Here is a 15,122-nt window from a genome sequence, read left to right on the forward strand (position 1 = left end):
AGTGAATTATGTTCATAAATTTGGAAAATGTTTATGAATTTCAAAAAATCTTGATATTTTTTTAAATGTGACGCCTTTTAATAAATATTCATGAGTGAACATGTGAAAAAAATAAAATGAACCAATAAAAAGAGAAAAAAGAAATAAAAATAAAAATAAAAAGCAGGAAAATATATCAAAATAACATTATTAAAACCGGTGAAAGCACAGGGAAAAAAGTATAACAAAAATCAAGCAATACCTTCTCAAAACCGCCTGGCCCAACGACACACACCGTTTCAGGATAGACCTATAGCGTCCCCACAACTCTCGATGCACCAGGCGGCGAGCTTATAATATTTTAATAGAAGATTCTCAGTTTTTGAGTAATACAAGTAGCTGATTCTTTAGCTGCCTTTGGTGCTACCCTAGAGCTTGCTTCCTCAACTGTATGGGAGGATGGTGTCCCGGACTTTGCTTGTGGTCTGGTTACCAGCGATTTAGCTGGTTGTTTTGGCTAATGAAATAGAAGTTTTCCAATTTAAAAAAGAAGAATATTTTCCCGCAAAAAAGAAACACCCTACAATTTTCAGGGTACAGTTTGATCATGGCACAAATCAGCTAACCAGCTGCCATGAATTGAAACTAGCAATACACTTCAGGCCTTGTACAATGGAAGATGCTTAGGAGAGGTGCTTAAAGAAATAAATCAGAATTTTTTTAAACACCTGTGCTTATTTGTACAGGACAGACGCTTAACTAAGCGTCTCTCCTATAGAAATAGGCGTCGATGCTTCAGAAAAATTCAATTTATTTTTCTAAGCATCTTCCATTGTATAAGGCCTCACACTCACTCCTTTTGCACATACACCATGGCCAAATTCAGTTTGTTTGACAGTCGCATTGCCAAGCTCAGTTTAGGATTCCTGCAGCCATGTAGGACTCAACGCTGTCCTTAAGCATCTCCTCCAGCGTCCTGAACTTCCACCCCAGCCTCCGCAGCTTCTCGGAGCTGAACACCTTCTGATCTCCCACCTGAACGTACCTGCCAAAATCATCGTCACCGCCGTCAAAATCACGAGCTTACTGTCAGTTTGCACACAATCACTGCACATACGTGGCGTAAGGCGAGCGTAAGTGTGGCGTCTTACTTCTTTGGGTAGTTCAGGTTCGGATACATGCTCCTGACGATGGAAACCGTTTCAGAGACCTTCCTGGCATGCGCACTGCAGATGTAGCGGCCGGCCGCCTCCGGGCTCTCGTACGCCAGTACAAGGGCGTCGGCGACGTCCCTGACGTCCACCATGTTCCTCACCTTGTCCTCCATGGCGTCCGCGCCTTCGCCTGCATTCGTAGATCAAGATCAAACCAACCGTATGTTAGCAAGAACTGCATCTGTATTTACATATCTGAATCTGAATGCGAAAAGATCAAAGGGCGCAAAATGGAGCTTACATTTCAAGTAGTTGATGAGGAACAAGCTGCTGGCGTTCACCGTGGGCTGCAGCAGAGGGCCGAACACCAGCGAGGGACACACGGTCACCACGCTTAGCCCGGTCTTCTCTGCGTAGGAGAGTGCCTCGCGCTCGGCTAGTGTCTTGGACAGACAGTACCAGTTCTGGCATAAGCCATCGTGTCAGTCCAGCAGTACTAGTAGCTACTCCCTCCATTCCTCCATTTCACAATGTAGTGCGTCCGTATTTCTCAAGATTCAAGTTTGATCGTAAATTTAATCAACAAGACTGACTGTGATGGGAGCAAAAATTATATCACTGAATTCGTATTTACCGCAATTGGTCTCATTGATTAAATTTATGGTTAAATTTGAATCTCGGAAAGCGTGGACACACTATATTGTGAAATGGATGAAGCAGGATCCGGATGAAAACGGCTTTTTGAACAAACTGGATGAAAACAACAGTGACTGGCAGATTGGTGCAAGCTTTCTCATGAAAATCAGTTTGGAAAACAACTAGTACTACAGCTTAATTTACTCCTGAGTGGTCAGAGCGAGAGAGAGAGAGAGAAAATAGACCGAGTCGTCACCTCAGTTGTTCTGCAGTACTCCTCATTGGACCAGCAGTGTTCGTCCAGGACGGGGCCCTCGGGGAGCTTGGGGTTGATGAAGACCGCGCCGACCGACGATACCACGACGACGCGGCGGACGCCGGCCTCGCGGCAGGCCCTGAGCACGTTCAGCGTGCCGGCCACCGCCGGTGCAAGCAGCTCCACCTGCGCCGCGCAACCAATTAATTACCGTCGCCTATGCTCACGCTTGTGTGCTACAGCTAGGCTGTTAATTACCTCGGGGTTCGTCGATTTGGCGGCGGGACAGGGGCTTGCGATGTGGAAGACGCCGGCACAGCCGGCCACGGCGGACGCCACGCTCGAGTAGTCCAGCACGTCGGCCTTGAACAGCCGCAGCCGCTCGCCGGCGCCGGCCAGCGCCCTCAGGTGATCATTCTTGGGGTCGCCTGCAGACGGGGAACTTCGCATCTTAAAGCTTTCGCCTAGACCTGCGAGAGATAGGAGGATGGATCATCTCAAGAAAATCTTACTGGGATCACGGACGGTGCCATGCACCGCGTAGTCTCCTCTGGATAGGAGGCGCCGGACGAGCCACGAGGCGATGAAGCCTCCCGCGCCCGTCACGCACACGGCCGCCGCTTTCCCCGCGCCGGCCGCCTCCATGTCCCTCCTCCTGTCTGTGCTGTGACCCGAAACTGAAAGAGACCACTGGTAACTGAGGCAAATCCTCGATAATATATCTCCAGCAGGGTGAAGCGGGGCTGTCCCAATAACAGTGTCTGGATTACGATGAGGTGCCGCGGATCCCAAATTCCCAGTACACTCGCCCCCCAAATAAAATCCCAATTTATTTTAATTTGAAAGTTTACCAATTTTTAGTGTCCTCCCCCTGCCATCATCCCTCAGCACCTCCCACCCCTCTCAGGGCAACTCCCGCGTCGCCTAATTGTCTCCTGACCGCTCACACAGTTTTGGACACGTCTAGGGAGCGGTGGCTGCTCCTAGTGGTCCGGAGTGGCCTACCTATTTAAAAAGTTTTTGTTTCATATGATTTAAAAAAAAATTAATGTATTATTTTTCGTGTGAACCAAAAGTGCTAAAAAATACATTACTATTATGATGTCTGCATGCATCTAGCTCACGTTGTCTTTTGTGTAATAATTTTGGGTTTTAAAATTTTTAAAAAGCTATATCTTTCAAACTGTGTGTCGGAATTTAGATCCGTTTTCATCGTTGGAACCTCGCGACGTGCTCTTCGAAACTACATCCCGCATAGATATATTTCAACGAATTTTTTGTGTGCAACTAAGTCCCTTGTTTTGTACAACTGCATAGCAGTCGGTGTGTAACTACCTGATAGTGGATGTGCAACTTTTCACCTACCTTGTGGAAGTGTAGTTTATGGCACATCTACCCCCAAACTACCTCCTCCTAGTGAGATGTTCAAATTCGTGTTTGCCAAGACCAACTGCCTAGTAGTTCATGTGCAACTTTCCCCTTGCTTCATGATTGTGCTTTCACTGTTTGCTACATCAGCCAACTGTCTAGCAGTGGAAGTGCAACTTCGGATACCATCACCTCCAACTGTTTACCAATGATGTGCAACTATCCCTCATACCTCATGGATGTGTAATTTCCTTACTAGCACCCGAAACCACCCATCTAGTGGGATGTGCAACTTTAGCGCCCCGTTTATATGCAACTTTTACTACCCTCGTGAATATGTAACTTTTCACTACCCTCATGAATGTGAAATTTTCACCATCCAACTATCTCTGCTTGTGAGATGTGCAACTTTATATGTTGCTCCGGCCAACTGCCTAGCAGACTTTGTGCAACTCCATTTGTTGCCCCCGCCAACTGAAACTACAAATCCACAAGTAGGGAGGGGAAGGAGTTGCACATTTAATAATAGGAAGTTGGCTCGAACAACAGACTAAATTGCACATATCACTGGTAGGGAAGGTGGGGCAGGGTGTGTCAACTATAAAAAAACCTACACATCCACGAGTAGGGACAAGGGTTGCACATTGACTACTACATAGTTGGTCAGGACAGTAGACTAGTTGCACATCAAATTTTCATGGTTGCTAGGTTGTAACCTCATGTGAAATTAGATCATGCAGCTCCAAAAACTAATTTTGAAAAAAATGCACCATGTAGTACTAAAGTTGCACAGTGCAATATTGAAGTTGCACAATATAGCGTCAAAGTTGGCATCAGAAAAATTTCGTCAAAATATACCCATGCGGGATCTAGTTTCAAAGATCTCGTCGCGAAGAATCCAACGGTGAAGACGGGTCTGGATTCCGACGCGCGGTTTGAAAGATATGACTTTTTAAAAATTTGAAAAACCGAAGTAATTGCACGTGAAGCTGTTGCTTTCAAATAGAACTAACCAGTGTGAACACATTTAATACTAATAACGACATGCATTAGTAGACAAAAAACAACTCATGCATGGCTGTGAAGCCTGGCCGCTTGTTTCCTCCAAAAAGTGCGCGTGCACTTTAAAGAATCTGGGGACAGTTTTAGCCACGAAATTGTTTGTATTACCCCGGCGTTTAAAACCCCCCAAACTCGGGGGGGGGGGGCGGCTATGCCTGGCTCGCTGTTAGTTGATTCGGTTGTCCCCATTTATTTTCTCTTTGTCCACTTGACCCGTTGTCAGTCATAATCCACAATCTAGATTTGACAAACACGGTTGGATGGTTGGGCTGTTCACGGACACGTCATTTGGTGATCCGCGTTGGAATTTTCCTCACCCGGCCTCTCCATCGTCTATGGCGAGGTGGGTGTGGCAGGGTCTTGTCCCACAGCGAGCTCGCGACAAGGAGTTGGGGGTGCCCAATCTCAATTTGGGACGTGGGAGTCGGTGTAGTCACAATCAGGGTTGGCACAGGGGGGGGGGGAGGGGGCGACCTTGGGACCTGACAGGGAGGAGCTCAGCGGCAGCTCCATGCGAGCAGCGGGGTTTTGAGTTGAGAGTTGGCGAGGTGTGGCGGTTGCATCTGCCGGGAAGGAACGATTGGCCTTGGCCCCAACCGGGAGAGAATATCAGGGGAGTTGCACCCCCTCCCCCCTATTTAGAGGGAGTTGGGGTGATTTTTTGTGATCACGAAATTTGAGGATGAGAAAGGAGAACTAGACATGCCCAAAGTAGTCTCAACTTCCCACAGTGGAAGGTTTTATATGTGTGTATGGGGGGGGGGGGCTGAAGATGGTCTTAGAGCATGAGCAACATTGGCCAACGTTCAATGCAACCCAGGGTGGTGCTAAATATTTTGAGAGTGTGGTGCTAAGGCGAAAGTCGCTAAAATTGAGGCACCAATTATTCCAAGTGAGAGCTGATCCCAAGTGTCTTAGCTAGATGACCCTCTCACTACTATAGATTGGTATACTACTGACCCCTCATCATTGACTGGTCTCTGGCCACATGTCAGTGATAAGGGTCAACATTGACTGACACGAAATGTGCATCATTCATGACTATTTAAAATAAGTCATCATTGACCGGCCAATTGGCGGACAACTCAACGCTGATAGCGATTACAGGGGCATTGATGACTTGTCACTGGTCAGATATGATCCGGTCATTCCACATTGGGAGGTCACTGATGACATGTCATCACTGACCGATCAATCTTTGTGACCGGTCACTTGATTCATATCACTTTAAGAATTTTCATACCCATTCCATAACACGTAACACAAGCTAACCAACCACTTCCAAGTCCCCTGCCCCAACAGCCCCACCCATCGCCTCCCTTTGAGTCGATTTGCTGGGGCGAGGGACAAAGGTGGTGGCGGCGCTGCAACAGCGGCTGGTGGCGGAGATGCCACAGTGTGCCCCCGTGCTGCAACCACGGGGTGGTCGGGAGCTACAATGGCGACCTCGGGCACGACAATGGCGACTTGTGGCGAGCAATCGAGGGCAAGCCTGGGTCACAAGGACGGCCGACGAGCGCATGTTGTGCCGCCGTGCGGGAAGCCAGCGAGTGCGGATGAGGATGAGCGGTTGCGCTGGGTTCTATCCTCTTTTTTTTTTTGCTTTTTTTGTGAGACGAACGAATGATCGTACCGGTTTAGAAGTGGCGTATCGTGTGGTAGTGCAGAGACCGGCCCAAATTTTTGGGCCGGCGTGCCGGCGCCTATCACTCGCCTAAGAAAAAATGGGCAATATGTTCCTGCTTTAACAGGTTCAGTAATCACACAATATATGCAGGCAGTCACTCATAGAAGCACAGAACACTGCGCGAGACCTCAGAAATAAAAACACACATAATATTCCAATGTTTCTTTTATTTCACATGATTCCCTTGATGATCGTGTCACCAACTTATTTTGTTTCACTGCTTACATGAACCAGAAGGAGTTTGCAAGCATTATTACTTTCCCTAGTTGGATGTTCAGTTCAGGATGCCAGATGCTTTGTAGGATTCGACGCTGTCTCCGAGGGTCTTCTCTACAGGCCTGAAGGTCCACCCTAGCTTCTGAAGTTTCTCTGAACTCATAACGTTACCTTTTTCCACCTCCGTAAAGCTGCAAACCAATTCGAAGAGAGCAAATTGCGCCCAAGTTAAGTATGGAAAAGCATTTGTCAGAAGGGAGAAAAAACAGTAGGATATTTCCGTATCGTAAGCATTTTATGATATCGTGACAACATTTTCTGTTAAAAGTTTTTACATTTCATATCGTAAAATGCATGCTAAATTGTATGTGCAGTTGGTATTACACTTTGAAAAACTATGCTTTATTCGATTTGACAAATGACAACAATCCCCATTCCAGTGCTTTCCAGGTGATGCTGAATTGCTGATACTTGCTTATCTCAGGAAAAGATAACTAGACTTATATTTATCCTTCCTTTTCAGGGGGTGCCATCTAGCTTGTGAGGATTGAAATAGTAGTAAGATGAAACAAATTTGCCTGCTGAGAAAGGCGCTTACTTTTTGGGATAAGTGTATGTTGGATATAAGGTCTTCAGAATGCTTATGACATCAGAGACTTTTATTCGTACTGGACTGCAGATGTACCGTCCAGATGCCGCTGGATTTTCATATGCCAGAAGAAGAGCATCGGCGACATCACGAACGTCCACTAGATTCCAGAATCTATTTTCTACAGTCTCATGTTCTCCTGCAAAAGAGAGGTATTTCAGTTTTATAGAAACAAAACTATATACAAGCCCAAACTAGTTTGGTCTTTTGAACAACTTTGATTTTAAAAGTACAAAGGTCCATTGTGCTATGCTTGGTTCAGTTAGAAACAAGCAACAGAGGGCAGACATCATTTTCTGATGCCCAAGTTTAATAAACAGAGCAATATTGACTCATTTGTGTACTGTTTCATATAAGGGCATGTAAAACAAACGAACCCGAAGATAAACACACTCACCTTTGAGATATTTAAGGAGAATTTTACTGCTCGCATTCACTGTAGGCTGCATCAAGGGGCCAAGTACCAAGGATGGTAAAATGGCTACAACATCCAGCCCAGTTTTTGCTGCATAAGCAAAAGCCTCACGCTCTGCGCGTGTTTTGGAAAGCAAATACCAATCCTGCCAGGACGACAACAAAGATAACTTATTTCATAGGGGTCATCCATAGCAAGGAATTACAACAAGAGACCAGGAATGGTTTGTGCAGTTAGCTGAAGAAGATCATATCGTTAGCACACAAAGGTTTACGAAATGCAAAGGCTTACTTACCTCACCCTTTCTGCAGAGATCCTCGTCTGACCAGCTGTCTTCAGTAAATACTTTGCCCTTAGGCCAGTCAGGATTGTTGAACACAGCAGCACATGAAGACACTATGACAACTCGCTTAACTTTTGCCTCGTGGCAAGCCTTCAGCACATTCAGTGTGCCTGTTACAGCAGGGGCTATAACTTCTTCCTACAAACGAGTAACAGATTGTTAGAATACACACTTGTTAAAATTTGCACATCTCACTCACACGTTATGCCCTGAATTCAGTATGTCTCCTATGAATAAGAAATGGTCCCTTAAACTGTGAAACACGTGCTCTTGAGAATATCACCTCGGGATTGGTTGATCTGCCAGAAGGGACAGGGCTGGCAACATGGAAGACGCCCTCACAGCCAGCAACCGCCGACGCAATGCTGCCGTAGTCCATCAGGTCGGCGCTGAGCAGCTGCACCCTCTCCCCGGCACCTTCTAGCGCCTTGAGATGAGCATTCTTAGCATCACCTGCAGCATGTGGGCACGCACAGAACACAGCACCACCATCACAACCCTTGCAATTTTTCAGAAATTCAAGAACTACAATACGTCGGAGGTCAGCATCTTCATGTCAACATTGGGTTCTCATTTTTCAGCAACTACTACATTACATTCTATTGACCAATCCCTACATACTCGTGCGTAAGCATAGATCTCCGATGGCACAGCCCAGATGAAAAAGAATCTTCGGGAGTTGGTGGGAAGGGCCGTCGGATCGAAGCGAGGAGGTCGAGGGCTCTTACCGGGATCGCGCACGGTGCCGCGGACGGTGTAATGGGGCTTGGAGAGGAGGAGCTTGACGAGCCACGAGGCGACGAAGCCCCCTGCGCCGGTCACGCACACAACGCTCCTCTCCACCGCCGCCGCCTCCATGCTCCTCTCTCCCTCTCTGTCTCTGTCCGTCTTATGCTCTAGTACTGCTCACACTGCGCGGCGGACGGTGGTCGTGGTAAGTGTGTTTTGTAGTGCGCGTGAGGAGGAGCTTGCTGCGTCACGCGCGCCACGCACACTGTCTTGCCACGCGTTGCGCTGCGTTGGGAAACGAATCAACGATTCCCCCGACCGCTCCTACTGTTCTCGGAAAGACTTCGATTTCATAATGCTCGTTCCATCTCATCGCTGTCTCCGTCTATAACAAGTAACGATGCGTTGTTGGTGGAGGAAAACAATGGACAGACCTAGCGCACACAGGCCAGGATTACCAGTAGAGTATTACTCCCTAATAAACTAATATAAAAACCAAGAAGAACAAAACATCCACTGGCTGGTGAAGAAGAGGGGGGCATGAGGCCAACTCCACCGCGTGACCCCATTCTGTCTGGCCCCGTTCGTTTGGGGTAAAAGAGACAAAACGGTCGGCCCAGCGCGCGACGGACCGGACCCATCTGGTCCGTTTTGTATCAGGATCGACCCATTTCGAGCGCAAACATGCGTCGGGTTTGGGTCGCGGCGGACATGAAACGGACGCGTCGCTCGTCCGCGTCGGAGTCGCGTGGCAGGCGGCCACCTACCTCCCACCCGCCCACATCAATGCGCACGCGCGGGCGACCCCGCCTGTCATCCGCCCAGGCGAACGGTCGCGGTCCTTCTTAAATGGGGAAGCCGTGGAGCGGTCGTCGTCCACACTCCCACTTCACCCCGCGGCGTCCTCGAAACCCGACATCACCAAACCCTAGCCTCGAACTCGCCGGCTGGCCGCCTCGCAACCATAGGGTTCTGGAACCACGACCGCAAGGGGAAGCACGACCGCGAGGCCGGCTCCTCCTCGGGACGTCGCCGCGGCTCCATGAAAGAGGAGGCCACTTCGCCGTCGCGTCGGGCCCCTGCCACTGCCCCGTTCAGCATCACCCCTGGGGCCGCCGGCGAGCACAACCGGCAGTACCTGGGCGTGGACGTGTGCCGGTGTTATTGGGAGACGCGAACGCCGGTCCCGTGGAGCGACATCCATCTCCCCAACAACTGGCACCTTTCCGCAGACTGGGTCCCGATCCCGCCGGCCCCGATGAGTGGCCATGCGCGCCGCGATGAGATCGCACGCCGACGCCGCCTCCTCCCCGACGACCTCTACTACGACGAAAGGTACGCCCCCGACCCCGGGCTCTGGGACACATGGCTCCAGGACGAGCACGGCGTCCGGCGCGCTTCCTACTTCGCCGACACGGTGTCTGGGCCGCGGCGGCCACGCCGGGAGGCGCGCGGGCGTACGCGGGTGCGCGGCCTCACGCCCACGCCGTCGCCTTCCCCGTCTCCGTCACCACCTCCACCTCCTCGCATGACTGCGGGGGAGGAGGCCCGACTCATGCAACGTGTCATGGAGGACTCCATGAACACGCATGATGAGCGCCAATGGCCGGGCCTAGAGGAGACGATGGCCCTCTCTGCGGCCGGCGACGTCGCCATCCCTGAGCTGGAGATGGTGGCGGCGGAGGAGGTGATGGAGGAGGCCCTACTGGGCCAGCAGTGGAGCTGGTCGTGCACGGATCCGGAGATGGCGCATGCCGTGGGGGGGACGTGACCTGGCGCCCCACGCCGCCGCGGTCACCGGAGCGGGATGCGTCACCACGGGAGGAGGTGGTGCAGACACCTCTGAAGGAAATATGCCCTAGAGGCAATAATAAAGTTGTTATTTATATTTCCTTATATCATGATAAATGTTTATTATTCATGCTAGAATTTTATTAACCGGAAACTTAGTACATGTGTGAATACATAGACAAACAGAGTGTTCCTAGTATGCCTCTACTTGACTAGCTCGTTAACCAAAGATGGTTAAATTTCCTAGCCATGGACATGCGTTGTCATTTGATGAATGGGATCACATCATTAGAGAATGATGTGATGGACAAGACCCATCTGTTAGCTTAGCATAATGATCGTTCAGTTTTATTGCTACTGCTTTCTTCATGACTTATACATGTTCCTCTGACTATGAGATTATGCAACTCCTGAAAACCGGAGGAACACCTTGTGTGCTATCAAACGTCACAACGAAACTGGGTGATTATAAAGATACTCTACAGGTGTCTCCAATGGTGTTTGTTGAGTTGGCATAGATCGAGATTAGGATTTGTCACTCCGTCTATCGGAGAGGTATCTCTGGGCCCTCTCGGTAATGCACATCACTATAAGCCTTGCAAGAAATGTGACTAATGAGTTAGTTGCGGGATGATGTATTACGGAACGAGTAAAGAGACTTGCCGGTAACGAGATTGAACTAGGTATTGAGATACCGACGATCGAATATCGGGCAAGTAACATACCGATGACAAAGGGAACAACATATGTTGTTATGCGGTTTGAACGATAAAGATCTTCGTAGAATATGTAGAAACCAATATGAGCATCCAGATTGCGCTATTGGTTATTGACCGGAGATGAGTCTCGGTCATGTCTACATAGTTCTCGAACCCGTAGGGTCCGCACGCTTAACGTTCTGTGACGATTTGTATCATGAGTTATGTGATTTGATGACCGAAGTTTGTTCGGAGTCCCGGATGAGACCGGGGACATGACGAGGAGTCTCGAAATGGTTGAGACGTAAAGATCGATATATTGGAAGACTATAGTCGAACATCGGAAAGGTTCCGAGTGATTCGGGTATTTTTCGAAGTATTAGAGAGTTACGGGAATTCGTATTGGGCCTTAATGGGCCATACGGGAAAGGAGAGAAAGGCCTCAAGGGTGGCCGCGCCCCTTCCCCATGGACTGTTCCGAATTGTACTAGGGAAAGGGGGCGTGATACGTCTCCATCGTATCTATAATTTTTGATTGTTCCATGCTATTATATTATCAACCTTGGATGTTTTATATGCATTTATATGCTATTTTATATGATTTTTGGGACTAACCTATTAACCTAGAGCCTAGTGCCAGTTTCTGTTTTTTTCCTTGTTTTAGAGTATCGCAGAAAAGGAAAATCAAATGGAGTCCAATTGATCTGAAACTTCATGGAACTTATTTTTGGAACGGAAGCAATCCAGAAGACTTGGGGTGTACATAAGGGAAGCAACGAGGAAGGCACGAGGCAGGGGTGCGCGCCCACCCCCCTGGGCGCGTCCTCCACCCTCATGGGCCCCTCGTGGCTCCCCTGACGTACTTCTTCCTCCCATATATACCCATATACCCTAAAAACATCGAAGAGCACAATAGATCGGGAGTTCCGCCGCCAGAAGCCTCTGTAGCCACCGAAAACCAATCTAGACCCGTTCCAGCACCCTGCCGGAGGGGGCAATCCCTCTCCGGTGGCCATATTCATCATCCCGGTGCTCTCCATGACGAGGAGGGAGTAGTTCTCCCTCAGGGCTGAGGGTATGTACCAGTAGCTATGTGTTTGATCTCTCTCTCTCTCTCGTGTTCTTGATTTGGCACGATCTTGATGTATCGCGAGCTTTGCTATTATAGTTGGATCTTATGTTTCTTCTCCCCCTCTACTCTCTTGTAATGGATTGAGCTTCTCCTTTGAAGTTATCTTATCGGATTGAGTCTTTAAAGATTTGAGAACACTTGATGTATGTCTTGCCGTGCGTATCTGTGGTGACAATGGGATATCACGTGATTCACTTGATGTATGTTTTGGTGATCAACTTGCGGGTTCCACCAATGAACCTATGCATAGGGGTTGGCACACGTTTTCATCGTGATTCTCCGGTAGAAACTTTGGGGCACTCTTTGAGGTTCTATGTGTTGGTTGAATAGATGAATCTGAGATTGTGTGACGCATATCGTATAATCATACCCACGGATACTTGAGGTGACATTGGAGTATCTAGGTGACATTAGGGTTTTGGTTGATTTGTGTCTTAAGGTGTTATTCTAGTACGAACTCTAGGGCTGTTTGTGACATTTATAGGAATAGCCCAACGGATTGATTGGAAAAAATAACTTTGAGGTGGTTTCGTACCCTACCATAATCTCTTTGTTCATTCTCCGCTATTAGTGACTTTGGAGTGACTCTTTGTTGCATGTTGAGGGATAGTTATATGATCCAATTATGTTATTATTGTTGAGAGAACTTGCACTAGTGAAAGTATGAACCCTAGGCCTTGTTTCCTAGCATTGCAATACCGTTTGTGCTCACTTTTATCATTAGTTACCTTGCTGTTTTTATATTTTCAGATTACAAAAACCTTTATCTACCATCCATATACCACTTGTATCACCATCTCTTCGCCGAACTAGTGCACCTATACAATTTACCATTTGTATTGGGTGTGTTGGGGACACAAGAGACTCTTTGTTATTTGGTTGCAGGGTTGCTTGAGAGAGACCATCTTCATCCTATGCCTCCTACGGATTGATAAATCTTAGGTCATCCACTTGAGGGAAATTTGCTATTGTCCTACAAACCTCTGCACTTGGAGGCCCAACAACGTCTACAAGAAGAAGGTTGTGTAGTAGACATCAGGGCGCCCCCTTCCTTCCTTCTCCTTCTCCCTTCCCCTTTTCCTATTCCATGTGGGAGGTTGAATCCTACTAGGACTAGGGAGTCCTAGTAGGACTCCACACTTTGGGAGCGCCCTATGAGGGCCGGCCTCCTCCTCCCTCCATCCTTTATATAAGTGGCCAGGGGACACCCCATAGACACACAAGTTGATCATTGATCCCTTAGCCGTGTGCGGTGCCCCCTCCACCATAATCCACCTCGGTCATATCGTAGCGGTGCTTAAGCGAAGCCCTATTCCGGTAGCATCATCATCACCATCATCACGCCGTCGTGCTGACGAAGCTCTCCTTCAACACTCAGCTGGATCGAGAGTTCGTGGTACGTCACCGAGCTGAACGTGTGTAGATCACGGAGGTGCCGTACTTTCGGAACTAGGACCGGTCAGATCATGAAGACATATGACTACATCAACCGCGTTGTCATAACACTTCCGCTTACGGTCTACGAGGGTACGTGGACAACACTCTTCCCCTCTCGTTGCTATGCATCACCATGATAGATCTTGCGTGTGCGTAGGAATTTTTTTGAAATTACTGCATTCCCCAACAATGGCATCCGATCCAGGTCTATTCGTAGATGTTATATGCACGAGTAGAACACAAAGGAGCTGTGGGTGCGGGTATATACATATTGCATGCCGTCACTAGTTGATTCTTGATTCAGCGGTATTGTTGGATGAAGCGGCTCTTGATAACCCACAAGTATAGGGGATCAATTGTAGCCTCTTTCGATAAGTAAGAGTGTCGAACCCAATGAGGAGCTAAAGGTAGAACAAATATTCCCCCAAGTTCTATCGACCACCGATACAACTCTACCCACACTTGACGTTCGCTTTACCGGAAACAAGTATGAAACTAGAAGTACTTTGTAGGTGTTGTTGGATAGGTATGCAAGATAATAAAGAGCAAGTAAATATAAAGTAGGGGCTGTTTAGATGAAGACACAACTAAATTAGTTTTAGTAAAGAGCTTTTGTCAACAAGAAGGTTATTTGTCCCTAGGCAATCTATAACTAGACCGGTAATCATTGTTGCAATTTTATTTGAGGGAGAGGCATAAGCTAACATACTTTCTCTACTTGGATCATATGCACTTATGATTGGAACTCTAGCAAGCATCCGCAACTACTAAAGATTCATTAAGGTAAAACCCAACCATAGCATTAAAGCATCCAGTCCCCTTTATCCCATACGCAAACAACCTACTTACTTGGGTCTGTGCTTCTGTCACTCACGCCACCCGCCATAAGCAAATCATAAACATATTGCAAACCCTACAGCGGGAATCCCTCATGCTTGAGCGACACGGAGAGCACCATAGGACAACACCAATAATAAAACATACAACTCAAACCAATCACGATCATCAAATAGCCATTAGGACAAAACAGATCTACTCAAACATCATAGGATAGCCATACATCATTGGGAAATAATATATAGCGTTGAGCACCATGTTTAAGTAGAGATTACAACGAAAAAGAGAGAGGTTACACCGCTGCATAGAGGGGGGAAGAGTTGGTGATGATGGCGGTGAAGTTGTTGGTGAAGATCGCGGTGATGATGATGGCCCCCGGTGGCACTCCGGTGCCACCGGAAGCGAGGGGGAGAGAGCCCCCTCCTTCTTCTTCTTCCTTGACCTCCTCCTTAGATGGGAGAAGGGTTTCCCCTCTGGTCCATGGCCTCCATGGCATGGCAGGGGCGAGAGCCCCTCCGAGATTGGATCTATCTCTCTGTCTCTCTCTGATTCTGCGTTCTCAGATTCTTCCCTTTCACCGTTTCTTATATTCCCGGAGATCCGTAACTCCGATTGGGCTGAAATTTTAACACAATCTCTATCCGGAAATTAGCTTTCTTGAGGCGAAAGAAGGGCTCCAACCGCCTTACGGGGTGGCCACGAGGGTCAGGGGCGCGCCTGACACCCTGGGGCG

General features: G+C 48.2%; 2 protein-coding genes across 2 annotated transcripts; both read right to left on the reverse strand.

Moving 5' to 3' along the window:
• Window positions 1–519: 519 nt before the first annotated feature.
• LOC125521277 (cinnamoyl-CoA reductase 1-like) lies at window positions 520–2,946 on the reverse strand. Its single transcript, XM_048686341.1, has 6 exons — window positions 2,538–2,946; window positions 2,284–2,453; window positions 2,026–2,211; window positions 1,435–1,597; window positions 1,131–1,323; window positions 520–1,024 (listed from the first exon to the last, which is right to left on the reverse strand). The coding sequence occupies exons 1-6, from the start codon at window positions 2,668–2,670 to the stop codon at window positions 892–894; spliced, it is 978 nt and encodes a 325-aa protein (XP_048542298.1). The 5' UTR covers window positions 2,671–2,946; the 3' UTR covers window positions 520–891.
• Window positions 2,947–6,279: 3,333 nt separating this feature from the next.
• On the reverse strand, window positions 6,280–8,777 carry LOC125521278 (cinnamoyl-CoA reductase 1-like). Its single transcript, XM_048686342.1, has 6 exons — window positions 8,494–8,777; window positions 8,049–8,218; window positions 7,718–7,903; window positions 7,405–7,567; window positions 6,957–7,146; window positions 6,280–6,549 (listed from the first exon to the last, which is right to left on the reverse strand). Exons 1-6 carry the CDS (start codon window positions 8,621–8,623, stop codon window positions 6,417–6,419), a joined length of 972 nt encoding a protein of 323 aa, XP_048542299.1. The 5' UTR covers window positions 8,624–8,777; the 3' UTR covers window positions 6,280–6,416.
• Window positions 8,778–15,122: the final 6,345 nt, after the last annotated feature.

Source organism: Triticum urartu, chromosome 7 (assembly GCF_003073215.2).
Source record: "Triticum urartu cultivar G1812 chromosome 7, Tu2.1, whole genome shotgun sequence".
NCBI lineage: Eukaryota > Viridiplantae > Streptophyta > Magnoliopsida > Poales > Poaceae > Triticum > Triticum urartu.